We start from the raw sequence: 25,450 nt of genomic DNA on the forward strand, positions 1-25,450 counted from the left end.
TTCATAGTGTCCAAAGGAGGACACACTGATGCTACGAAGCTGCTGCAAAAGGGGCTAGTACTGGGCTGCACGGTTCCAGAGCTTACAGCATCCAATAAGCCTAGGACCAGAATTAAGGACAATCTTGTAGGATTAGGGGAGACTAATAAGGCAGGGTTAAACATGCCAGAAAGCCAGAGCCTATCTCACCTATGATACACTGATATAGATGAGCTCCTCGTATTATAGAGCTTTTGTGTTTAATAAAAGTTGTATGTTTGTGGAGGAAGATCTAGATTTCTATCCTTATTTCCTCGACCAAACCCCCCTAGGCAAATTGTCCCATAGACCAATGCCTTCTTACGTAGGTGGGTATTCGGAAGTTCTGATGTTCAAATGGACATAAAAGACCAAAACACGCACAGAGAAACAACGCTATAGAATAGTTAGAGTCAAGTTCTAGGTAAAGTTGGGCGCTGTTATCTCAGGAACCAGAACATATTTGGTAACGAAACAAGCCTTTTAAGCTCTAATGATCTTCTAATATTAAAGGGTTAACTCTAGAAATTATTGCAATGCATGCTTGTTGAAACTTGATATGTAATATGTCACGTAGGCATTCCCCCCTAGCGACAACCAGCAAACGATTAGATTGGTAGTAGGGGAGAAAAAAGAAAGGATCAACACCAGGCTACGCCATGTAGACATACAGAACATGTAGCTACGCCAGGAGCACCAGAAGGGTACCTTCGAAGTGATCTACCTCCCTACTGGCCAAATGCCAGCAGACGGACTTACGAAAGCTCTACCACGCCAATCGTTCGAGCACTTTAGATCTCTACTCAACCTACAGGATGCTCGCGGAGAAATAGTCACGATAACGCTCGAAGAGTCTCAGCAAGCACCAACGGTGCGTCAATTCTCCCCTCAAGAAGCTAATACGTAGAGCAAGAACCCTAGTACCATACATAGAATGCTCCCCTCATCTCCAAACACCAAACTTGACCTTGCTCCCGAACCTCAATGAGTACAGGTTGCTCTAAAACTAAACTCAACCACCTCGAGATCGAGCAGCACCACGGGGTTGATGAGCTTGACGAGACTGGCGGGATCCACGATCATCTGCAGGCTCGTTCCAATGCTCCAAGATCTCTTCATAGAGGAGATCAGCGTGGCGGTGGGGAACACCATGGAGATACTCTTCAAATGAAACGCGGGGATCGAACGCACGCCAGGCAAGGGACAGCACGTCGAGCACCATGCTCGCGACCATGGGAGGCGGAAGCAGCTCCCACCGCAGCAGCCGGAGCAGCCGGCGCAACTGGAGTCGTGAGAGCGACAGCCGGAGCGGCGGGAGCAGAGGAAACAACGGGACCAGAGGTTGCTCCAGGGGTCGAAAGGTGGTTGCCACTAGGGGGGAATGCCTACGTGACATAATAGAAGTGAGCCACGCAAAGACGACAGATTATTTTCCCCAGAGGGCACACTGATCACGATGAGATTTCATGAAAATCCCGAGAGCGGCTTTGAAGAATACCAACATAGACCTCATTTCCAATGAAAACAAAGTAGATAGGCCGTAGGGAATGCTAGCCATCCTAATAATGAAAGAACTTCACAGATGCTGCACTGGGGCTCTTCACGAGGCAACGTTGCTATTACTCCGACGATAGGCTATGCGATGTGCTAGTACGGAACGGGACTCATCGCGTTGCGCGGGCTTTAGGGGTCCGGGGCCTTACCACTTCGCGAAACTCTGGACGACGATCGGCCGACCTTTATATGTGTATCGCGAGGAGAGGAGACGGCGTAGATCTTGCCTAGTCCGACCAAGCCCGGCGCTCGGCGATCTTCAGACCTGCGTCTGCGCTCCCGAATTCCACTACAGCCGGCTTGGCATCCCAATGGACAGGTGAATACAGGCGAGAGAGGTGCTAGGAATTCTAGCAGAGAGGGGAGATAGATAGGGATAGAAACCTTCTTTGCCGGAAGACCTCGTGCGGTAGTCCGGTTCGCGGGCGCGAAGAATCCAGTTCAGCCGCTCGGTTGTGGCCTGGGGAGAGTGTTAGCGACGAACGCATCCGGAGTGGCGTGTGCACTTTAGGCACAAAAGCCACCGGCGTAATCGGCGTATCATCATCGCTGGCAGCGCATAGCGTATACGTCGGCTGACCCTCAAGACGTTGTGACTTTAGCAGAGAGTGCCAAAGTGCCGGGATGAGTTCTGGCGAGCTATATCACGAGAGGCTGTCACCGCCGATGACACCATTTGCAGCCCTCGCGACGCCATTCGGTACGTCCACGAGCTGTGCGTCTAGAAAGTTGACCTGTCAATACAGGCGACGGGTCTGTGTAGTTAAGCTGGTTCTCTCATTGGCGATCTCGAGCCGGTATCATGGGTCAAGGTCCCTCGCTTCCTGGCCCACCAGGGACGAGGTTCCGCGTCATTGGTGCTGGAATGTAGGTAAGTCGAAGTGGGATGCCCCTTATCGGGTTTTCCCCCGAGGTCGCCAGGGTAATACGCGAGCTCCCTGCTCCGACAGTAATAGGAGAATCCGGTAGAGCCTGTTTTATTGCAACGTTCGTCATTAATTCAGACACCCATTAACTTTAAATACATAGGTCGCGAACCGGCGCGAAGACCTTCAACGAAGCTCTGACCATTCTCCTCGATGGCCCGGTTCACGATTCTGGGATCCAGTCCCTCGGGGGTCCGATTAATTGGATGAAAGCCTGGCTCGACATATTGGAGCTTGCTCCAGAGACCCGGACGTTCTCAGAGCAGAAGAAGCTCACTTGGCTTATCTCGGAGGTGCTCGACGGCTACGTCGCAACCATGGACTGTCCCGCTGCAACCCTCACCCCGGAGATCATGCGGGCATACCAGACGCGATTGTAATAGTGACAACCAGGGACAAGAAGTCCTGGTGGAAGAGCATGAGTTATTTGAATAGCCTCATGGGGACGTGGTATCTCCCTCTGGTCGTGCTCTGGCTGCACAAGACGCAGAGTTACGGAGTATGGCGCAACAGGTTCCACCGAATCATGAAATGGCGCTACATCCAGGAGAAGATCGAGGAGGACACGCTTCGAAAACATGAAGAGCACACCCGGCAGGTCGTCCACTTGGAAAAGCTATTCTTCTACGAAGCCGGCCAGGGGTGGGAACCGCTGTGCAAGATTCTGAACGTTCCCGTTCCGGACCGCCCGTTCCCCCATAACAATAGCAAAAGCGACGCAGCCCAGGTATTCAGAGACCATACAATAGCTGGGCTCTTGTGCTGGGTTTTTGTACTCATGCTATTCAGCTGGTTCGTGCGATGCTGGCTCCTCTAGTACTTCCGCTGAGGAGTACGACTTGAAGGTAGACGAAAAGAAACCTAACCTGCGAAGTTCAAACTACCAACCATGGCAATGTTTTATGTGGCAGACTACCCCATTACGGATCGATTGCTAAAAGACCAGATTTATTGGAGCTAAAGCCACGGCGCGATAGGCACTTCGGGGCTGGCACACCGAGAATGCGTTTGGTATCCGCTCGCTATTTAGATATGTAGACCCTCAGTTTTGTCCAACTCCCAACTACGTGGCCTCGATAGCACGATACGATACTGGAGATTTCTCTTGGCTTTCATATGTCCCGCCAGCCCGCGCCCTTACACGCTTCGGTTATCCGACTTGTTGGAGTGCTCCTCGACCTCGACTCTCGTGTCGTCGCGCTTCACACCTTCTGTGACCGGGTCATTCTCCTCCTCTGAGACGCCGAAGAGCTTGCCCATCTGCTCGAGCGACACACCTAGCGGCCGTGTTAGCTACGAGAAGACATCTCCCTGGGAGGGAAGGGAGTAGGCGAGGGGGTGGTGGGTGGCGTACCTTTCGTCTCTGGAATCCAGACCCAGACGAAGCCGAACATACAGGCGCAGAAGCTGCCGAAAATCAGGTAGGTACTACAAGCATTACTGTTAGCACACGTGGCCGCCGACGGGGCGGGACTTTTTTTCTTCTCGGCACTCACCCGTATCCGCGTTCGCCGACGGTAGCGAGCATGTTGGGCAGGGCGCGGGCGACGACGAAGTTGAAGAGCCACTGGGTGGCGGAGCCGAAGGCGACGTTCATGGGGCGCAGGCGGGCGGCGGGGATCTCGGAGATGAGGATCCAGCAGGCGGGGCCCCAGCCGAACTGGAAGAAGGCGGCGAAGACGAAGACGCAGACGAGGGCGACGTAGCCGGCGCCGTTGATGGAGCCGTCGGCCGACGGCCGCGAGATGCGCACGTACAGGCCGATGTAGAACATGCAGACGCCCTGGCCGACGGCCGAGACGAGCAGCGAGCGCCGCCGGCCCAGCGAGTCGGCCATGAACAGCAGGAAGCACGCGCACGAGATCACCTTGACGATGCCGTAGACGCCCGTGCTGAGCAGCGAGTTCGACGTCCCCGTGATGCCGAGGTTGTTGAAGATCTGCGGCGCGTACGTGTTGATCGCGTTGGTGCCCGTCATCTGCTGGCACACCATGAGCATGATGCTGAGCACGGCGCGCTTGCGGTTGCTCTTGACCAGCCACATCTCCTTCTGCAGCGCCCAAAAGCCGGCGCCGCCGATGAGGCGCCGTTCGTAGTCGAGCTGGTCGGCGATCTCCTGGAACTCCTCCTGCAGGTACGGGTGGTCCTCCGGGAGGTTCCGGATCCGCACGAGCACCGCCTTCGCCTCCTCCCAGCGGTCTCGGCGGGCCAGGTATCTGGGTGACTCGTTGCAGAGGGCCATCATGAAGAAGAGCAGCAGGGCGGGCAGGCCCTGGATCGACAGCGGCACAATGTACTGCTTCGGGCCGCTCAGGTGTATGCTGACCGCGTAGTTTCCCCAGAAGGCGATCATGCCGCCGGTGACGATGAAGAGTTGATACATGCCGGTGAGCAGGCCGCGGATAGCGCGAGGCGCGTTCTCCGTAACGTAGATCGGGTTAATAACACTGGAGGCGCCCACACCAAGACCTAAGTTCCCACGTGTCAGCGCCATTGCATACCTAGGCAGCTATGAAGGAGGCCTTACCAGAAACAAACCGACCGATATACATAGGCTCAAGATGACCGGAAGCAGCAGCTTGCATAATTACGCCGGTGAGCGTGAACATGGCGGCGCCCATTAGGCAGTACTTGCGGCCGAAGGCATCCGTCAAGGGGTAGGCCGCCAGAGCACCTACGAAGCATCCAGCCTGGAGTACGGAGACGATATTACCCTGGAGATTAGCCGTCGCGATGTCTTCCCTGCTCCCGAGGCCGTAGTCACTATCGCAGAATAGACGGACTGTCAGCGACTTCGTCTCAAGCTGGTATAGACCGGAGGAAACTAGGGGGCATACGCAATGAACGTGGGAAGGTTGATGACGCCGCCAATCACACCGCTGTCCCAGCCAAAGGACATAGCACCGAAACAAGCCTAGGTATGAAAAGCTGGTTAGCCGCTTATGAGATAGGTGGTTTTTAGATGTCGTTAATAAAGACCGGCGACTTACAGAGCAGGCTAACAGATAGACCCTCCAGCCGTAGATCTCACTGGGGTCTGTTTTCATGGCGTCATTTTTGACGATGTATTTCAAAATGGACGACATGTTGCCGATTGGGTAGGAGGGATCCCCCTAAGTCCTGCTTTGGACTGCCTGCTGTCTCGATTCCCGGTTTGTCGTTCATATACTTGCCGTCTCCTGGTGATGCTTTCGATAGCACGCAAGGAGGAGGGAGGAGAGTGGTCAGAACCGAGTAAGAGGAGCAGCGAGACACCTCCGTTTTAAGTATGCATGCCGCGGATGAGCTGCCGATAAGATATTTCACATCTGCCCTATGTATAATAGCTACGACGCTGTACAGCCACCGAGTACCACGTTTTTTGGTTGCCGTAGATTGGGCGGAAGGTCGCTTGGCGGGATAGTAGATATAGAGGACCTGTAGCCCTTTGGAGAACCATGGCTGGGCCGGCGTGACGGGTGGAATAGGAATACTGAGCGAAATTCCACCAAGGAAATTAATTGTATGGTCTGGACGAACGGGTGTGAAAATCATTCCACCGAGTGACCCCCGGCCAGGTTGGGGGGTGATCCAGTATGCACACGTACTGACGTGGGCCCTAGTCCCCTTACCCCATGGGCGGCTAAGGTGTAAGAATCCGGAGGCGGGAGCAGGCCAAGGTTGGGGCTCATCATTTCGGAGATCTCGAAGTGAGATTCTCACTAGGCAGATACTATGTATGTATTCGTTGCGTAATATCCCATACCGAATCTGTTCTGTACGCCTACTCGGTATCCTCATACTCCCTGTCGATACAGGTTCAACTGCTCGAATCTAGAGCCCGTACTTCACGTGTCGAGAGGCTCGCCGGCAATAACGCCCGCACCATCATCGTATGAGCCGTAAACAAACCGCGGCAGCTTCAAACTGGGGCAGAAGGAAGCTGACAGGGTTGCAAGCTGGGGTTGTAGAGGGAGTGGAGATGGACCTCTAGAGAGGAGAGGGCCGAATAGAGGAACTACGGTGTGGAGAGCTATTCCCGCTTCTCGACCCTCGTTCTAACCAACCAGCTCCGCTCCGGTCAAAGGCATAGGTCATAGCCGATCCCTCCCACGGAGGTAGTCAATGAATTTAGGCTCAATTCGCGGGGGGGGGGGGGAGCCGGGGCCTTGACTCGAAAGAGGTAGCTGAAGAGGCTAGAACAGGTCTTTGGTGATGGACCCTTCGACGATAGCGTTGACGTGAAGTGTAATTGAGTATCGGTCTTATATTCCCATGAGTGATATTATATATTCACTATACTGATCACATGTCTTTCAGGAGACCCAATTAGCATATTCGCTTTTTTCGCCTCTGGGAATATGATTCTGGAGGAGAAAGGGGACAAGAGGTTTCTCTGAGGTCAGCTTATACGCCGCGAGGTAAAGCAGGGGCATAAATTTATATCCTACGACTCCAAATGATGTGAAGTACGGTGTGTCTCTTAGGCGATGTCTCGACGTAAAAGACGAAGCAGTCGATGGCACCCGCTCGTGACGACCCAGCTGAATGGGAATTCTGCGCCGTCAGGCGTCTGTCTCTGCAGCGCACGCGGGGTATTTCGGATAGCCCCGTGAGTTTTCTCGAATCTCTTCGCTGAGCTCGGGTGATTATATACCGGGGCCTCGTTTTGGGGAACCTCGTTTCCCCAAAACCACCGCGGCGAACATCACGCTCGAAGGCCAGTTACGTAGGCCATGGTACGGGTTCTGCTATAAGATCGATTAGATGTTGAAGCGAAGGCACGGCGCTTACGCTGCTAAACTTTCGACTTGTGTAAAGCTCATCAGGATGGTCGTCTCGACGCTATCGAATAATCCCCGTCATCGCATTTAGCCTCTTTGTTGGCCAAGCTCATCCGCATTCACCGTCTCTCCGCCGCGTCGGCCTATCAACTGCTTAGTTCTAAGTTGAGGTTCGTTACTAGACCGAAAAGAACATTCCAAATAATACTAGTAAAAACCAAGAATGTTGGCAGATCCGACGGTATCGATTCTTGGCAGCGACCCGGCGCACCGGAACTGCGTGCTGAACGGGAACGCGTTCCAGCAGGACGCTATCCGGTCGTTCGGTGGCTGGCAGTACGCGTGCTTCTATAGCTCTCTTGCGTCGTCGGATGGTGACGTCGGCAAGAGAGAGCCGCTGTACGTGCACGTGTCACGCAGGAAGCTACCGGGGGGGCCCTGGGAGACACTGGTCCTTAAGGACTATCCACAGACGACCGACGACGGCCACAACACAGTCCAGGTAATGACATGCCTATAACCCACCTGTATGATGAGAGAAAGCGTGCAAATCACGTTTCGAGGCGGAGGAGGGAACAGAGACGAAACAAGCTGAGAATGAGTCGCGAATCAGCTCGGTATCTGCCCTGGCGACGGCACCATACACCTCTCGTACGACCATCACTGTGACGTGTAAGTGATAGTTCACCCTAACCAGCTGCATGCTCACATAAACCCGCAGGATACGCTATCGCTACTCCCAGACAGGCGTGGCTCACGATCCGGAGGCCTTCTCGTGGGACGCAGCGCTCTTCGGGGGCCACCTCTCGCGGCTCCCAGGCCTCGGGCCGGAGCACGACCAGCTCTTCAGCTATGTGACGTACCCGCGGTTCTTACCCCTCGGGCCGAACCTGCTGTTCTCGTTCCGCACGGGCAAGGCCGGGCTTGGCGACGACCATCTCTGCTCATACGAGCCGCAATCCCCGGCTAGCAGCAGCGCCAACACCACCACCGACCTCGCTGCCACCCCTGTTGGTGTCACTGCAGACGCCCGACTCAGAAATACCAGCAGCGGCGACGACGGCGGAGGCAGCGGGAACCGCCCCGTCTACGCCTACACGCTTCTCGGCACGCACCTGCAGGGCGTGTCGAACAACCCGTACGTGCACGGGCTGGATTATCGCGGCGGGCAATTGCACGCGACGTGGGTGTGGCGGGGATTCGTGTGGTACGCGGGGTGGGACGACGCGCGGGACGAGCAACATAAGGCGCAGGCGGGGCCGAACTCGGCGGCCAACAACTACGACATCTGTCACGCGTACTCGGACGACGGCGGGCGGACGTGGCGCAACGGCGCCGGGTACGTCGTCGCCGACCTGCGCCGCGGCCAGAGCGTCCGCCCCGACGCCCCCGGCATCACCGCCTTCGCCATCCCCAAGGCCATGGGCCTGGCCAACCAAGAGGCCCAGGCCCTTGACCGCGCCGGCGGCGTCCACGTCCTTAACCGCGACGCCACCGACGGCACGCTCCGGTGGAAGCATTATTACCGGTCACCGGAAGGTCGGAGGGCCTTCTCCCCTCCCTCTCCTTTGCAATCGCGCTCACTGTGACTGACGCCCCTTTGAGTACAGGCACCTGGTCCCAGCGCCCCCTGCCTTACGTCTGCGCCGTCGTGGGAGGCCGCCGGGGCCGGCTCGCCGTGAGCCGCGACGACGCGCTGTACCTGATTCTCCCCGAGGCTTCGTCCTCCGCGGCCCCAGACGGCCTGAACGCGCCCATGGGCCTCACTATCCTCCGCACGACCAAGGCCGACGGCTATGCGCAGTACGAGCGCGTCTGGCAGCGGGCGGCGGCGCTCGCAGGCGGCGAGCCGCTTGTCGACACCGGGCGCCTCGAGGATGAAGACGTGTTGTCCGTGTTCACGCGGATCCATACCGGCAGCGGCGCATTGAGGATGGAAGTAGGGAAAGGTGTGGCAACGGGCGAGGGGGAGACAGAGGGGGTTGCCGTTGCAGTTTTAGATTTCCAGTTGTAAGCGGGAGGGGCGGTTAAGAGGGATAGTTCGGCGCTCAGATAGAGGGCGAGGAGATGCAGCCTGATCGTAGTGTATCGCAGCGCTATAGACTAGGCATATAACAGGGGTTGGTTAGTTAGAGGTGAAACGTTGGATTTACCATATGAAGGCCTAGCTGTCTACGTAGTCACGACAGCAATAACGAATACGCCTACTTCAAGTCCAAGTTAATTTTATTCTCCAATGGTTTCTAATATGTGGCTCACACCCGTGCAAGCATGCTCGTGACTCGTTTCGCTCTCGTTAGCCCTGCACCTCTGCTCCTTGAGAGGGGCCCGTGTATCCCTTCTTAGAGTTGCCGTTTGCGACGTGGGCGGGTTGCGCGTGTATTGCCTTGCCGCTCATGCCATTAGTAGTCGGGGAAGGGAGGGCAGGTGTCCCAATCGACCAATTTTCGACATCGAAGCCGGCCGCCGCCACTGCCTGTGAGATCCCGTAGAGCACAAGCCCTACAAGCACGATTAGGTCCACGATGTGGACGGCCCACCAGAAATACTGGCGGCCTAGGGCGCAGGTCGTGAATTCGAACCTCCATTCCCAGGCGTCTTGGTCGAACCATACGCTGAGAAGGCCGGCGTTACCGTCATAATCAGCCATCATGCTGCGAACCGTGATCTCCCTGAGCCCGGGAACCCCTGGTTGTCCGGGTAGGTTCTCCGTCTGCGCGGCAGGCCACCGCTTGACCCGCCACTGGCGGTCGTCGCCCTCCGTCTGGTTTATGTAATGGTAGGTATCGCAGCCTTCGTGGTCGTGACCATTAATCACGACGCCTTTCCGGCCCATACCGTGACCCGGCGCATTCGGGTCGCCGCTCAGTCCGAATATTCCCTCTAGAAATCCGCGAGAAGCGTCAGCCGACAGCTGGTTCTGCTCCTTAACCCCTCCGCGAGGATGGAAAGTGAAATAAGGCCCGTCGACGCAGACGCCTTCAGCTTTGTACAGCGGTATATGCGTTAGGACAAGTGTAAAGTGTCCCAAATACTCCACAGCGGAAGCCGTATTGATAACGTCGTTTAGGAATGCGTAGGTCTTGTCCTGGAGGCTTGGCTCTAGGGCTGGAGTGTCGAGATTCATATTGTTGATATTCACGATTCGGAGCTCGGGGGATAGACGATTCGAGTCGGGGTTCGTTTCGGCGTTATATATAGTCGCGTTGATCGTGGAGTTCTGGATGGGTAACTCAAACCGCAGTTCGTAAGCAGCTTTGCCGAACGCGCGCTCAAATCGCTCCAGTCGCTCGACAGTTAAGTCGCCCGCGTAGCCAATGTCGTGATTACCTGCGACGTTGATGACCCTACGCCGCCATGCCGTAGCGTTGCCGTCTTCAACCCCGAGCAGCCCATCCACTTCGTATTCCGCGCCAGGGTGGGTTGCGACCTCATCAGGGACACGCTCGCCCCCTTGGAAGGACCGGTTCCAAAATCTCCAGCTTCGCTGGTCAAACTCTTTATCTCTGATCCACTGGCTGCCCAGAAGGTCCCCAAGAACGGTGACATGGGTAGGCTTGGTCCACCATCGGAGGGTTCGGTAGATGTGAGCGAGGAAAAAGTCGTTTCCGAATAAGTCTATGTGCTTGCGGATGGACTCGAGGGTGTTGGGTATGTCCTCGAAATAGAAGTCGACGAGGTCGTGGCATGCCTGTCGGAGGCGGAGCCGCAGCGAAGGCTGGTCGGTCTTGAAGGTGAGGTGACGGATCGCCCAGTTCAAGTGGAGGAAGGCCTCGCGATTGTGATTCGGGATGGAAGTGTCGCCCTCGAGCTGGGGATCGCCGAGGGCGAGCAGTCGGAAGGGCGCGGCATGGCTCGAGGAAGAGATAAGATGTTGACGCGCTGTATCCTGGAATGCGGCTGCGGCATCCTGCTCGACCTGGTCAACAGGATGCGGGAGCGGAAAAGCACACCCCCCGAAGACGGGGTAGAGGTAGAGATAAAATGTCGAGGTTACGGCGAGCGGGATGAGGACTCGCAAAACGTTGCGAAGGAGAGCCACAGGGAACATGTAGACGACAGCATGTGGCCAAAGCCGGCAATTAACAATAAAAGGTACCTAAAGAGGGCACTGGACAAGAAAAAGAGAAGACATTTGGAGAGTGGTGATTGGGATGGGGAAGTAAGAAGAGTGGAGGATGGAGGATGGAGGATTCCAACCAGGTTTCGAGAAATAATAATGAACAAAAAGGGGTCCGTCTCTGCCAGCTGGGAAGGGCATATACCACTTGTACCCGCCAGGTACACTCGAGCGATATTAAGCAAGCACTATACCTTCCAAGTACATGAAGTCTGGGCCTGGGCTAGGCGAGTGCGCTACGTACCTGTAAGTGTGACAGCCGTCAGCGTCGGCGCCAAATGTAGCGGGACTGAGCCCGCCAGCATTGCTACGTAACGCGTAAGCACTCCCAATCCCTCCATCGTTTCAAGGCTGGGTGCCAGTAGCCTGTGGGCAATCACGAATGCCCTCAGATTTTTGAATCGAGATGCTCGTCCCCTCCGGAGGGACGGATGTCTTCTGAGATCCTAATAGATGGCTGTTCTCGCAACTTAGAATGTGACTTGAGATTTATCATCGAGTGCAGATCAAGGGTGTTCTACCTATAACTGCACTTGTTATGATCAGCCCCTTCCTACTCTACAATGGACAGGTGCGAGAAGCGGGTACCACATCCCTCTATACACCTATCCCCTTTAAGTCTGAAAAGACCGGCGCTAGCGTTACGGTACCCCCCTCGTTACCGTGAAGTGTTCCTGTAGGCGATGTTGGTGGCGGTGGCGGTACAGCAGCAGCAGTCTATCCTGAACACCCGGCCTCGCAAGGCTCCACGCTTATTCCTCCAGGCCTTCATCTTCGTAGGTAGGAAAGTCGACGTTAAAAACGGGTTCGTAGTCCTCGTCGGCGTCCTCGGGCCGGAAGGCGAAGGCGATGACGCTGTTGTCCTTGAGGCCCTTGTTGGCCGGAGTATCTCCCTCCTTGACGTGGAGGGGCGCCCAACCTTGGCTCAGGTCGGCGGCCACCTTTGGCAAGGCAAACTCGATTTGGAGGGCATCGGCGGGGAGTGGGGTCGGATCCGGATCCTCGGCCGAGGCCTTCAGTCCCGCCGGGTAACGCAGTTTCAGGATCTCCAGCAACTCTCCGGCAGCATCACCGAAGGGCTTCGTGGGGTCGACAAATAGGAAGACGGTGTGGACCCCATACTTGAAGCGGATCGATAGATCGATGTCGCGGATCTCGCCCCGGCGAACCTGCGCCGACGTCAGCAGGTGCGCGGCAAGGCATTTCCCAGCGGCAGGCTCCAAAGCATCGCAAGGCCGGGCATGCGACAGGGCTAGATAAGTCAACTTCGGGTGGCTTACCATGGCCTCTACGCAGGATAGACCTCTGACACTCTCTACTGCCGCCAAACGGGAGATATAATTTGTCGAATTTCGGGGTTGTGGGAGGGATGGAGACGCGCCTCCGGAGCAGGGATGGGGTAGAGGCAATATACGCGGGTGCACGTGGTCGCGTACTATAGGTACGTGTAAAGGTAGGGGTTACTTATTTAGATGACTCAGCGCATTACCACGGGTAATTCATCAAGTGGCTTATCCCTGCCCCATGCCCCTCTCCCCCACCGACACAAGGTACTTGGGAAGGGAGGGCAGTTTGAAGGTTTTTTTTTTTTCTTCAGCGACGGTAAAGCGCAACTCGGCTATGGAAGGGGTTTCGCCAGTTGCCGATGTTGTGAGATAGAAATATTTGCAAAACGCCTACAGCCTACTCATACACCCATTTCCGACTACATTTTGCAACCTGCTAGCTATTTAGATACTACTCACTTGCGCTGCGCCGGCCTCGACGCATCGCTTCTTATACACTCGCGCTACTTGGCTAGCCCGTATTTCGTGGCGACGCAACCCGATCATGGCCCGAACCGAAAGAGATGCTAGACGCGAATGGAGCCGCGACGAATACGAACAGCACTGGAAGGAGTCTCGCCTGTCCCTCCCGCCCGTTATACGTATCCCCGCCGCCACCGCTGCAGCCTTCGGTGTCGGCATGGCGTTGGGCGTCGCCCACGGCAGCCAGACGGCCGGCCTGCGGTTCCGTGCCGAGCACGCTCACAAGCTCCCCACCAACACGACTGGCTGGTACCTATATCACAAGAGCAAGAACTACAATATGGCACTCGCCGGCCTGAAGGAGGGAATCAAGGTCGGCGCGAAGCTTGGGCTACTGAGTGCGTCTATGTTCTGCGCCGAGAACCTATTCGATGTCTACCGAGGAAAGAAGGACTTTCTCAGCACCGGCATGGCCAGTCTAGCCGTAGCCGGCGGCTTCAGTTTCTGGAGTATGTCCCCTCCCAGCGGTTTGGCGAGGCCGTGCCCGTTTTTAGCACATATCTGACATCGAGACCCTTTGCAGATCGGTTTTCGGCCCCCGAGACGGCGAGGACCGCAAGGAAGGGTCTCGCATTTGGGCTGGCGTACGGTCTGGTTCAGGACGCCGTCTCCCTTGCTAAAGGCCGACCCGTCGGGTATGTCGAGTCTATCCGCAGACATATCGGAAAAGCCACCCAGAGTGACGAGAGAACAACATGAAACCATTAGACCAGTTCCGCGGATTAGAAGAGACATCGCCCTCGGCACGCCGGTCGCAGTGGGCGGCTCTACACACAGATGGGCAATAAGCTGTCTGCATCACCCCTGTAGGCTTGCCCGCATTTGCGGCCCCCCCCACGCATGCATGGGATCTCCCGAGTTTGCCGCGCTGGGGATCGCGACATAATGCAATAGGGAGACGGTCGGCATGAATTGTGCTCGACGTAGGTATAATCTGGCATGTGTCCATCAAGCCAAGCGGCCCACCAACGCGAGAAGGGGTTACGTTATAATTTCGCTCGGCGCGTCGTCGTCATGAATCAGACTGCGCGCATTCGGCCACCGTCGCATCTACCCGTTGTATGCGACGGTGCTATCAGCTAGGCTGACCGGAGTCGGCTTGGCCCACACCCTCACCCCTCGAATCCGAACAGGAGGGCAGCGCGGCTTATCCCTCTTAGCATCGGCCAAAAGCCTAGGCCGGCGGTCCAAGGAAGAAGCTAAGCACATGATTTACGCAGACCAGCACCGCCCAGAGCACTCTCAGTCACACCCCGGCTCGCCCCCCCCAGGTTGATTACACGCGCTATCCCTCGCCCGCTGCCCCAGCTTTTGGACATTGTTACGCGACCACTCCGCTATCCCGCCACTCATTGGCCAATGGCTGTGCCGAACGCCTCTTGCGTCGCCGGCTACCGACGGCATTCCTGAGCTCGCGGGGTCCACGTGACCTTGGACGATAAGAGCGCGGCGGGTTGGGAGCTTGTTGCGTCTCTAAATGCCGTCGAGCTATGATTGGGATATCGGGCTCTCGGGGTGCATGGTGTCGCCATCCCCAATAACACGAAAATGGGGCTACCCGGATCCTGGCGGATGTGCTCCAGTCGGCTTTCACCCTGGGGCGAGGACTGAGCCCGTTGCGATTCCGGAGATAAAGAAGCCACTTACCTAGAGTTGACAAACACGTAGAGGCCCGCGCTCGACAGTTAAAAAGCATAGTTGGCCCTCCACCCGGTGGTAGCAAGCTCTCCCTCTGGTTCTATCCATCGTCCTATCCTTCTGTTGTTGTTTATTACTCACACGATACCCCTCTTTCTCTCCCTGCCTCTTCCTTCCTTTCTCTACCTACCTAAACCTCGCACTAACCTTCGCCCCTTTCCCCCCCATCCGACTACCCCAACCAAGCCAGACTGCTACTGCCACCGTCGACATATCCTGAGGCCAGCCATGGTGCAAGCCACGGCGCTAGGAAGGTCGTCCCGCCTACCCGTTTATGTAAACACGATCGGGCTTCGACGATGTAGCCCTTACATCATCATCCGCCATGGCTCCAGCCAGACACTCTACCCGGCGAAGAGGACGATACACTCGTCCCCAACAAGATTAGTGTCTCCTGCTGACCAGGCCACCTTAACTGATCCCGCTTCTCTGGGTCGATTTCCTTCCGAGCCCCCCGTCCAACCGCGCCCGGCGACTAAAATGGCGCCGCTGTCTGTCCTTCCTTTGTCCGCGGTGCTCCGCAACTTAGCCACGACTAGCATCTCGTCATCCCGGATTTTGCTTCCTCCCTCGCTCGCTATCATGAACCTGCTCGCCCACACAAACCAACCCGTCCTCAATCCCGACAAGAACCCGCTGCTCCGGTGGTTCCTAAAAGGAACTTTTTACGCCCAGTTCTGTGCCGGTGAGAACGCCGCGGAAGTCCGCCACACTATCGACAACCTCAAGAAGATCGGCTTCACCGGCGTCATTCTTGGTTATGCGAAGGAGATCGTCCTGTCCGAATCGCAAACGAAAAATCTAACGGCCTGCGACGAAGGGCCAGTTGCCGAGGAATGTGTTCGGAACGAGATCGGCCCCTGGGCCGCTGGCACCCTAGCAACGGTCCGGCTCGCGCAGCACGGTGACTTTGTAGCCCTCAAGTTCAGTGGCGCCGGGAGGCAGGCTATGTACGCGCTGAAGAACCGCCTCCCACCCCCAAAGCACCTCCGAGCCGCCATCGATGAGATTTGTGAGCTGGCAGCGCAGCTGGATGTGCCGCTGCTATTTGACGCGGAGCAGACGGCGGTCCAGGCTGGCATCGACGACTGGACGCTCGAGTACCAGCGTAAGTACAACATGTCGCGGCCGGGACACGCCATAATCTACGGCACGTACCAGGCGTACCTCAAGGCGACGCCGTCGGTGCTGGGATCGCACCTGGCGACGGCAGCGCGGGAGGGCTTCACCCTCGGCGTCAAGCTCGTGCGCGGCGCGTACCTAGGCTCGGATCCGCGGCACATCATCCACGACACCAAGGCCGAGACGGACGCAGCGTACGACGGGATCGCGGCAAGCCTGATCCGGCGACAGTGGGGGGAGGTGCTCAAAGGCGAGGCAGGCGCGCCGTTCCCGCGGGTCAGCATCGTGCTGGGCTCGCACAATCTCGAGTCGGTACGGCGGGCGAGAGAGCTGCGCGAGAGCGCCGAGGCGGCGCCGCACACGGAGCTCGCCATCGGGCAGCTCCAGGGCATGGCGGACGAGGTCAGCTGCGAGCTCGTGGCGGCGGCGCGCGTGCGGCAGCAGCAGCAGCTACTAAGCGAGAAGCCGGGTGGCAGTAGTATCGTAGCCGGGGGCGGCGCCGGAGACGTCGAAGTACCGCGCGCGTACAAGTATATCGTGTGGGGCACGACAGGCGAGTGCATGAAGTACCTGCTGCGGCGGGCGTACGAGAACCGGGACGCGGTGGCGCGGACGCGGAGCGGGCGCGATGCGATGTGGCGAGAGCTTGGGAGGAGAGTACGAGTGGGGTTGGGGATCGGGGCGTGAGGTTATGTATTAAGAGGTGGCAGCAAGGGGAAATAATAGTAGTACGGGAGCGAACTGAGCTATGGAGATGGGGAGGGGAATACGACGAAGAGGAACGCAAGGGATAATATGTGCAGAGGCCGACGTCATGAATTATGCGGCCTACATGCGGTTAGAGTGGTGGTTGTACCTAGCGTTAGCGGTGCTAGATCACGATGATTACGACGATTACGATGCCTTGCGAAGAGACATTGTCGCCTGTAGCGGTTGCGCCGGTTGTTGTAGCTTCGATAGGTATTGTTCTGAGCCGTGTTATTCTTTGACAAACTACATCTTGTGCCTCCCCTATGTACCCAGCTTGTCTGGATCTTCGGTCTTCCCATCGGGAGCCTCGCGTATCCTGCTACTCTCCGCCTCTCGCCTCGTTCTCCCCTCTATCGTACATCGCACCGCTGTGCTCATTTCCTCCCCAACTGTCCCCCCGCCCGGACGTCCTCTCCTTTCCCCCTTCACAGCCCCCGCAGCGCCATGGCGCCGAGCACCAGCGCCTCGGTCTCGGCGGCGCGGGCGTCGGCGTCGGCGAGGTCGTCGAGCCAGCGGATGCCGTTGAGCTTGTAGTAGCGGCGGACCTTGGGCCAGTCGGCGAGGCCGGGCGCACCGCCGCTTCCGCGCAGCGCGGCGTCGGCGAAGGGCACGGGGACGCCGGCGACGTGGGCGCGCAGGTGGGCGCGCACGGCGTCGGGGGTCAGCGCGGACGGGGCGACGAGCACCTTGACCACGACGAGGTGGCGGGTGGCCGGGGTGACGCCGAAGCGGCGGTAGGCCTCGGAGATCTATCTGGGCGGGTCAGCGGAGCGGGGGGGAACTCGGTTTTTTTGGGGGGGGGGAGCGCACGTTGTTGTTGGGGCTCAGCGCGCAGACGATCTCGGAGTGCACGTTGGGCGTGCGCAGGGCGCCGGCGAGCAGCGCGGACACGGCCTTGTACGCGGCGGCGAGGACGTGCAGGCGCGAGACGACCTGTAGGCGGCTGGGTTTTAGCGCGCGGCGCACCGAGAGCAGGAGGGCAGAGGGCGGGCAGGTCCCCGTACCGAGCTGGCGTCGATCAGCGCGTACTCGAACGCGGCGTTGCGGCCCAGCAGCTGCTCGTGCAGGAACGCGGCGTTGGTCACGTCCCGGAACACGGCGACGTGCACCGTGTGCGTCGCCGGCACGTGCTCGATCTGGATCGGCTCGAGGATCAGCTCGGGGGCCGCGTCGGCGGGCGGCGGCATGGTGTGTGGCGACGAGGATAGAAAGGGGGGGGGGGAGGTGGGCGGACGCCGTGGTTCGGGATTAGGTAGTTGGGGACGGAGTGGTGAGGTAGATGGCTTGGTTCGGCGCGGTGTAGCGATAAGGAGGCGCCTGGCAGAATACTCGGCGGCGATTGTATACCTACGGGTTGCTGGTTTAGTACCTGTAGGCTGTAGGGGGTTAGGAGGTAGGTAGCTAGGAGGTGGGTATGTAACGGCGGGGTAATCGAGACGATGGTGGGGTATGGCGGGGCACGGCAACGCTGATGCTCCGGCTGTTTGCCAGCTGGCGGGCTGGACAGTCACGTGGGCCCCTTCGCAAGTACTGTCCTTGATTACTACACTTACTCATCCTGAATTACCTCCTGGCCAAGACAAAGCAAGGACGCCATCCACGGACAACTTGTCTCAGATCCGAGCTCTTTTCGATGTGAGCTCTCCAACCTGTCATATAAATCGCGTGGGACGATGTGCTAAGCCTCGTGGCAGGCGCATCGACCGTCCATCCTATCCTCGTCAAGCAACTCGTCTACTCTCCAATCCATGCATACAACCCATCCACATACCTGCGATTCCTCCCACATACATACCGACATGCGGTGTGGGCTGGGCGCAGGCCTCATAGCCTACGTCCGTTATTCGGCAGCGTCGTTCACGAATCCCCTCGCCGCGATTTGGGTCGAGTCTGCTTTCGTGCGGCTGCAGATAGATGTAATGTGAGGCGGTCCCCTCGCGTCCGCCCAGCCCGCCGGCGGCCAATGGCAGCGGTGAGCTCCTCATCCCATCCCCCCCCCTCTTATCCTCATCCAGCGCCGCACACAAGCAGCTGGTTTATATGCGATAACCCAATAAGAGTGTTTGGGACGAGCAGATATCAATCTTGCCGACGGGCCTGGCATTCTGTAGGTAGTTTCGGACCGCGCGGGGCGCATCTGTTTACCCAGGGAGGTAGGTAACTTACCTGCTTACTCAAGTGGCCAATGCTACCGCGGCTCGGACGCGCTTCTCACCTCCCAGATCAGATCCTAGATCCGCGCTACCGCGGCAGGGCAGACGGCACGTAGGGCTGACCCGTCCTTCCGGCCCATCCGCGGTTGCGCTCGAGACGGTTAAGCCTCTGCTCTGCCCAGGCGCGATGTCTGCCGTCCCATGCAGTGCAAATATGTAGCGTGTATTCCGTCGTGTATAGGTATTTGATCTGCGTGCTTACGTACGGAGGCATGTATGCAGGTATGCGACAGAGGCTGGGAGCATCCTGTCAGAGCAGCGCCGTGACTCCGTACTGACGTGCGGGCTTGCAAGCATCTGCACACGTAACACGGCACGCGTACACACCGGCTTACCGTGTTAGTGAAGGGGTGGATGGGTTGGGAGAGGTTGGGTTTGAGTGTTGGGGCGCGGGAGATACAGGAGGGACGGACGGATACTCGAGGTCGATCCGTAGTTATAGTAAGCTAGGACAGGCGGGTTCTGCGACTCCACAGGCGTGGCGCTCTCGATATGCCGCACGCTAACCAATTATTTCGCCGAAGGACGTAGTGGGTTGCGCCTGGGGTCCGCGAGCCGCTAGCGACGAGGAGGAGATGCCGATATGGCCAACGCCACGCCAACGCCTGTCGTCAGACGTTTATTCGCATGCGCCGGCGCGAGACGGGAGCCAGCGCCACGTATCTTTTTAGAACCGCCTGTCGGCGTAGGGAGATGTGCCTACATACGCATAGCTGGATGTTGGGCAGGTTTCCGTCTCGGGTAGAGGTGGGTGTGTGAAGATTCGACAGCTCTCTCGTCCCGACTGGCGCTACCTACCCCCCCATGTGTCTGTGTTCAGGTATGCCTTGTGGACATGGGTGTGATGTGCATGCATAGCCAAGAACCGCAGAGCTCCTGCAGGATGCCGGGCATCACGGGGTGGATGTCTCTCCCCTTCCTCTTTTTCATTTAGGGGTTTATAGAGGTATGTGGTTGTATACACGAAGGGGAACGTTATACAGATCCGTGCTCATGAGTGCAACTATTGTTACATGCGCTGGATTCATCCTGTATGGACGGGAGGCATGTGAATATTTCCCTACATTTGTACCCTGTATGTAGGTGTAAACATGGGTACAGCAGTCCATGGATGGATCCTTGTCCGCCAGTTGTCCGTTGCGTTCGGCATGTAGGTAGGTACCTAGGTAGGTACCTGGTATTTACTCAACTTGCCTACCTCTCTGAAAGACTTAGGCTGGTTAGTTTAGGCCGTTAGTTTAGGCCGTTAGCTTGAGAGCCACGTAGACTACATACAAGGAAAAAGGCAGAGAGAGAGAGAGAGAAGTCCCTGCTAGCTTTTCGGTCGCTCTCTGTCACTCTCTGTCTCTCTCTCTCTCTCTCTCTCTCTCTCTGTCTCTCTCTCTCTCTCTCTCTCTCTCTCTCTCTCACAACCCTTCCCCCCCCCCACTTCTTCTTCTCGTCGTCGATCATTTTCCTGATTCCGCGGTTCTAGACGGGGTCACCCTGCCGAGGTTCGACTCCTTGCGTCCGAGGTTGTCGCGTCAATGCGCGAGACGGCTCCAGGTAGGTATCACTAGTGGCCCCCCCAGGCGAGGGACGGTGAAGTCGGTCGAGCACAAATCCGATGGTACCTTGCCTAGCGCCAACAGCCTGGATCCGCGGTGCGCGCTCGCCGTCCCCACACCCATAGCTTGGTCGTGTCGGGACCGATCCCTAGGGCATGATGTGCTTCTCGAGCATCGTCGTCTATCTCGAGACTTGGCCCGACAGCGTGGCTATACATACGCGATTTTCTTCTCGTCCTGCTTCTCGGCGCGCACGGGTCCTGGGGGTCCGTGGTGCGTCGACGCAACCACGTAGTGTGTCAAGCGCTCTGTTCTCCCACGACAGGCTACCACGTAGTATGCTGTGTAGTTAGTTAGTCAGGTAGGCATGTGTCTCAGTTATGTCGGTAGGTAGATAAGGCAATTAGGCACGGGCATGGAGGTGTGCATTGCATATCTTCACAGCACGCGGCAGGCTGGGTTGTTGGCATCTACGCCCATACCGATACCCTGGGCACCCACTTACACACAGGTAACCAGTAAGTTGGGAATGCATTGGCAAGTCTAGACCATCAAGTCTCTATGTTATACCTCTGTTGCGTATCTCCCGTCCTTCTACTTCTCGTCTTACCCGCGGCCTGTATAGATATGCCGAGCTGTCCTAAGCCGGCCGCTGGTTACTATTATCGTCGCCGTAACTACTGCTATTCCCATTCTATTAATTTAGGTTATTTCATTCTGTCCTTCTCATTTTACTTCACTCTACCCTCCATCCTACATCCACATCCACATCTACCAGCCCACCCACCCACATATAGTACACACACTCGCGCCCACACCAATATATATTACACATGCCTCTCTATATACGCACTCTATATCCATATACGCCGAGATAGGCTGCCATCTTCGACCGTCCCATCGACCAGGCTATCCGCCTCCTGCCCAGCAGATCAATTCGTACATCCATGTCGTCGGGACAGGACCGGTCCTGACTTTCCGGCGCGCGCAGTTCTGCGTGGTAGAGCTATAAGAGGTATATATACCTTGCCTCAGGTACCTGCCAGCTTAGTCAGGCAACCTTCGCCCGCTGTCCCTTCCCTCTCTCGCGCTCTCTCTCCTTCCCTCTCTCCTCGACCTCGCCCGTACCTGCCCTCCGGTCGCTAGGTTTAAGCTTTCTCATTTGTCGCGGGCCACGGAAGGTCCAACCATTGTACGCCAACAACTGCCTGCACCTTCTTTTCCTAACCTTTATTTTATCACATTTCATTATTATTTATTATTAGTAGTATTAGTAGTATTATTTTATTCTTAAATTTCATAATACCTCATATTTTCTCTCTCTCTCTCTCCATAATCTCCCATCGTTCCTCGCCTCGTCGCGGCCTCTCGCCGGCCTTCGCGTCGCCATGCCTCTGGGCCGTCCGCCGAAACGGTCTGGCGATGCTCCCGACATCGATCCTCCCGATCCTGCGGCCGCTGCGAGTACGGGGACGAAATGCAAGCTACCTCGCCTCGACCACGATCGCACCGCGCCGAATGAATTTTCCAGCGTCGTCAAGAGCAAGTTGCAGTCGTACACACGAACCGGGCAAGCATGCGATCGGTGCAAGGTATGTCCTCTACCTGCGAGTCGCGTCCTACGCCTGTGCCCCTCCGCATACCGTCCAAGGAAGTTGACGGAGAAGGACTCTCGTGTCTGGGCTTGCCATATCCTCGCCAGAAAGCACCAGCATCCCCGCCCATCTCTTCTGCTAGCTGGATCTGACGCCGCTCCTCCAGGTTCGCAAGATTCGGTGCGATGCCTTGCCCGAGGGCTGCTCGCATTGCATAAACCAAAGTCTCGAATGCTACGTGACCGATCGAGTCACTGGTCGGACGGAAAGGCGAGGGTACATGCAGGAGCTGGAGCGCGAGAAGACGGATATGTTGAACCGCATTCGAGAGTTAGAGAACCTCCTCCACAACAATGGCGTTGAGGTTAAGCCGTTTCGCCAGTCGTCCCACCCGGCTACCAGTGTCACTCCCGAGGGTGCTCCTGATAACGCGGCAAGCCAGCTGCAGGACTCGGCAGCAAACCCGCAATGGACCCAGCCGGCACCAGCTTCCTGGGTGAAGGATCTGCCATACAAGATACCTTTCACGAATACCCTGCGTTCTACCGACGACCCGAAGCCGGCAGACGCTCACATAGGCGTCGGCGCCGACCAAGCCCCCTTAAGCTCCATCAAGGGCACGGCTTTGTCTATTCTCGGCAGCACCATAGATATCGGCGCTTTTGACGCTCCTGACATAGACGAACCGCCTCCTGACGCAGCAGCGCGGTCGCCCTTGTATAACAAATCTGTTCAGGCTATGCTGCAATCCAGCTGGAACATCAACCCGCTCCCACTGGCAGATCTACCCCCGAGGTCTGACGCCTTCACCTACGCCGAGTGGTATTTTCTAATGATATATCCCTTCCACCCGGTTCTTCACAAACCCACCTTCGTCGCCCTGGTAAGAATGCTGCTGCTGCTTGTCGCTGGTGGTGCCCGGTCTAATCCGGTGCTGATTGATTCTCCGTAGTTAGCACGCCTCTACGATGATCCCGGTTTCGAGCCTACGGTGGCTGAGACAACTATGGTCCATATGGTGTTCGCCTCCATCTACCTGCAGTACGGGATTCGGAATCGGGAGCAGCCCGAACAGAGGGCTCGGTTAAACGACTTGTCGAATAAGCATTATCACTTCGCATTGAGCAAGTTCTTCGACCTAATCATATCCAAAACATTGTATGACATCCAAGCTCTGACCATGCTCTGCACGCACACAATGCGATTCCCTAAATCCAGTACCAGCAACATACTGAGCAACTATACCTTGGGCCTGGCCATCCAGTTCGGCCTGCATCGCGCTTGGAAGAAACCGGGCGAAGGAACGAACCTAGAGAACGAGCTTCGTAAGAGGATATGGTGGATCCTCCTTGCTACGTCCGTCACGCTGAATGGTCGGATGGGACAGCCCATGCCGATTCAGCTGGAGGACATCGACACCGAATTCCCCGAGACGATAGCCGATGAGCTCATTACCGAGGACGGCGTTGATACCACGAGCTCAGTCAGGTGTCCCTTTGAGATTGGTGTTTTCTCCTTCAGAATCTCCACATTATTTCTTGCCATGTACTCCAATATATACTGCGTGAAGCGGGATCCGAATCACTATCTGCCCGCGGTCGAGGCCATCGAGGAGCAGCTCCAGGCCTTGCGAGACAGCCTCCCTCCGAGCCTGAGACTCGACCAGACCCACCCCGGGAATTCTATGTTTGCCCTGTGGGCAGAATGGATGGTGCTCGAACTTAGTAAGCAGCCCCCCCCCCCCGGCATCGCGTACTCTCTTCTTGTTTCCCACTCTCCCAGCCTCCTACAGCGGAAGATGATCGTCTAACTGCCGTAGAACTCACCTTACGCCACCCCGCCGCCTGTGCGACGAATGATGCAAAACTGCTGGCTGAAAACACGAGAATATGCGAAGAGACGTCAAAGGAGATGCTTATGACCGTCCATAAGCTTTACCGACTAAAGTCGCTCGACACGACATGGTATTGTCTTGCGATATATATCGCTGCGATTTTCTCGACCCTGGTTGCGCATTGGGAGAGGAGGCATAGCACGAATTCCGCCGAAGTGCAAGCCCTTCGAGAGGATATGAACCTTTGGTTAAGTATCCTGGCCGAGACGGGTAATCTCATGGGTCAGTTCGCGATCCTCTTGCCGACCCGCGCCCTCAAGCTCGCTAACTTTGTTGCTCGATTTCTTAGGGAGCGGTATGGGTCACCACGATGCTGTATCCTCTATAATCGAGCGGACTATTGCTTGGATAGAGCATGACCGCCAAAAGGCCGCCGAGACGGTGCCACAGGCACAACTGCCACAAGACATATCGAAGCAATCACCTCACTCGCCATCCTATACTAACATGTCCGCCACAACGAACACCATCGCTGGCCATAGCGACGCTGAAGTGGTGAACAACGCAGCGGGCCACGTCATCTCGACGTCTCGCAATAATTATTACACCGAAGCTCCACCCGAGCCTGCGCCATATTCCTCGATGCCATATGCAGATTCTACGCCTCACCCAACGAATACCATAGCCTACGATTCCGATAACTCTTTCCTATATGCCCAGGCAGCTAGCCATGTGGCCGCAAGCCACGCACAAGCGCATGCCCACGCGCAAGCTCAAGCTCAGGTTCAGGCTCAAGCTCAGGCTCAGGCCCAGGCCCAGGCCCAGGCTCAGGCTCAGGCTCCGGATCATAACCCACTGGCGGCATTTGCCACACAAGCAACGCAGATGACACAATCGGATATGATGTGGCGTTCACAACCCACAGGCGGGAACACCTGGCACGACTGGACAGCCGCGATTGTCGACAATCAGGACAGGTACAGCGCCAGTGCCTTGATGTCTCTAGGTGGTTCCGGTCCGCGGCCGGGCGACAATGTTGACGACAGCGGGGCGAACGAGATGGGTATAGGAGTAGACATGAACAGTACCCCTACAACGACTGCGACAAACTTGCAATGGCCGTTATTGCTCTTTTCTAACGGAGTTGGCGGCGGTACTTAGGAAATACCACCCCTCCGAACGTCGAGCCTCGCAAAACTAACCAAACAAAAGTATTTCGTAGCGGAGGCAGCTCTTAGGATGCTTTGATTCTTATCTTCTGCCGAGATAAGAATCAATTTTCAACAGGACAACTAGCGCGGTAGTTGTCGGGCTTCAGCATACGTGGATTATCTACCTGCAGAAAGACTCCCACGACAGTTGGGAGTTGATAACGTTCACAACAAACACCGAACAATTTTGATGGCTATACCATCCCACAACTCTACGGCTCCAACACGGCGGCAAAAGGCACAGAATCGCCATATTATATCATTGTATAACCTAGATATCTATATATGTAC

At 56.8% G+C, this 25,450-nt stretch overlaps 9 protein-coding genes across 9 annotated transcripts; 5 read left to right on the plus strand and 4 right to left on the minus strand.

The window, feature by feature from the left end:
* Positions 1–2,374: 2,374 nt before the first annotated feature.
* GGS23DRAFT_603288 (uncharacterized protein) lies at positions 2,375–3,315 on the plus strand (the record flags this gene model as incomplete). Its single annotated transcript, XM_051519457.1, has 3 exons — positions 2,375–2,439; positions 2,602–2,822; positions 2,867–3,315. 3 exons carry the CDS (start codon positions 2,375–2,377, stop codon positions 3,313–3,315), a joined length of 735 nt encoding a protein of 244 aa, XP_051374473.1.
* Positions 3,316–3,635: 320 nt separating this feature from the next.
* On the minus strand, positions 3,636–5,584 carry GGS23DRAFT_603289 (general substrate transporter; the record flags this gene model as incomplete). The annotated part of the gene is made up of 6 exons (XM_051519458.1): positions 3,636–3,775; positions 3,853–3,926; positions 3,995–4,967; positions 5,026–5,261; positions 5,336–5,412; positions 5,489–5,584. 6 exons carry the CDS (start codon positions 5,582–5,584, stop codon positions 3,636–3,638), a joined length of 1,596 nt encoding a protein of 531 aa, XP_051374474.1.
* A 1,615-nt stretch (positions 5,585–7,199) lies between these two features.
* Positions 7,200–9,416, plus strand: GGS23DRAFT_354012 (uncharacterized protein). Its single transcript, XM_051513164.1, has 4 exons — positions 7,200–7,763; positions 7,875–7,933; positions 7,983–8,800; positions 8,872–9,416. Exons 1-4 carry the CDS (start codon positions 7,485–7,487, stop codon positions 9,273–9,275), a joined length of 1,560 nt encoding a protein of 519 aa, XP_051374475.1. The 5' UTR covers positions 7,200–7,484; the 3' UTR covers positions 9,276–9,416.
* On the minus strand, positions 9,206–11,723 carry GGS23DRAFT_354006 (uncharacterized protein). The gene has a single exon (XM_051513163.1). The coding sequence runs from the start codon at positions 11,310–11,312 to the stop codon at positions 9,558–9,560; it is 1,755 nt and encodes a 584-aa protein (XP_051374476.1). The 5' UTR covers positions 11,313–11,723; the 3' UTR covers positions 9,206–9,557.
* A 179-nt stretch (positions 11,724–11,902) lies between these two features.
* GGS23DRAFT_554085 (uncharacterized protein) lies at positions 11,903–12,840 on the minus strand. The gene has a single exon (XM_051515509.1). It carries the CDS (start codon positions 12,662–12,664, stop codon positions 12,134–12,136), a length of 531 nt encoding a protein of 176 aa, XP_051374477.1. The 5' UTR covers positions 12,665–12,840; the 3' UTR covers positions 11,903–12,133.
* Positions 12,841–13,211: 371 nt separating this feature from the next.
* Positions 13,212–13,888, plus strand: GGS23DRAFT_593943 (uncharacterized protein; the record flags this gene model as incomplete). Its single annotated transcript, XM_051518094.1, has 2 exons — positions 13,212–13,638; positions 13,713–13,888. The coding sequence occupies 2 exons, from the start codon at positions 13,212–13,214 to the stop codon at positions 13,886–13,888; spliced, it is 603 nt and encodes a 200-aa protein (XP_051374478.1).
* Positions 13,889–15,000: 1,112 nt separating this feature from the next.
* On the plus strand, positions 15,001–16,940 carry GGS23DRAFT_354147 (proline dehydrogenase). Its single transcript, XM_051513165.1, has one exon. The coding sequence runs from the start codon at positions 15,116–15,118 to the stop codon at positions 16,694–16,696; it is 1,581 nt and encodes a 526-aa protein (XP_051374479.1). The 5' UTR covers positions 15,001–15,115; the 3' UTR covers positions 16,697–16,940.
* A 244-nt stretch (positions 16,941–17,184) lies between these two features.
* On the minus strand, positions 17,185–17,946 carry GGS23DRAFT_593945 (CGI-121-domain-containing protein; the record flags this gene model as incomplete). The annotated part of the gene is made up of 3 exons (XM_051518095.1): positions 17,185–17,508; positions 17,570–17,692; positions 17,764–17,946. The coding sequence occupies 3 exons, from the start codon at positions 17,944–17,946 to the stop codon at positions 17,185–17,187; spliced, it is 630 nt and encodes a 209-aa protein (XP_051374480.1).
* Positions 17,947–21,907: 3,961 nt separating this feature from the next.
* GGS23DRAFT_603295 (uncharacterized protein) lies at positions 21,908–25,109 on the plus strand (the record flags this gene model as incomplete). Its single annotated transcript, XM_051519459.1, has 5 exons — positions 21,908–22,111; positions 22,281–22,997; positions 23,067–23,838; positions 23,934–24,230; positions 24,298–25,109. The coding sequence occupies 5 exons, from the start codon at positions 21,908–21,910 to the stop codon at positions 25,107–25,109; spliced, it is 2,802 nt and encodes a 933-aa protein (XP_051374481.1).
* Positions 25,110–25,450: the final 341 nt, after the last annotated feature.

Source organism: Durotheca rogersii (assembly GCF_024521655.1).
Source record: "Durotheca rogersii strain YMJ 92031201 chromosome Unknown GGS23scaffold_4, whole genome shotgun sequence".
Taxonomy (NCBI): domain Eukaryota; kingdom Fungi; phylum Ascomycota; class Sordariomycetes; order Xylariales; family Xylariaceae; genus Durotheca; species Durotheca rogersii.

Coding starts and splice junctions, on each gene's coding strand:
- GGS23DRAFT_354012 (XM_051513164.1), top strand. CDS start 7,485: ATGTTGGCAGATCCGACGGTATCGATTCTTGGCAGCGACCCGGCGCAC. Junction 7,764..7,874: donor ACGGCCACAACACAGTCCAG/GTAATGACATGC, acceptor GTCGCGAATCAG/CTCGGTATCTGCCCTGGCGA. Junction 7,934..7,982: donor TACGACCATCACTGTGACGT/GTAAGTGATAGT, acceptor ATAAACCCGCAG/GATACGCTATCGCTACTCCC.
- GGS23DRAFT_354006 (XM_051513163.1), bottom strand. CDS start 11,312: ATGTTCCCTGTGGCTCTCCTTCGCAACGTTTTGCGAGTCCTCATCCCG.
- GGS23DRAFT_554085 (XM_051515509.1), bottom strand. CDS start 12,664: ATGGTAAGCCACCCGAAGTTGACTTATCTAGCCCTGTCGCATGCCCGG.
- GGS23DRAFT_354147 (XM_051513165.1), top strand. CDS start 15,116: ATGGTGCAAGCCACGGCGCTAGGAAGGTCGTCCCGCCTACCCGTTTAT.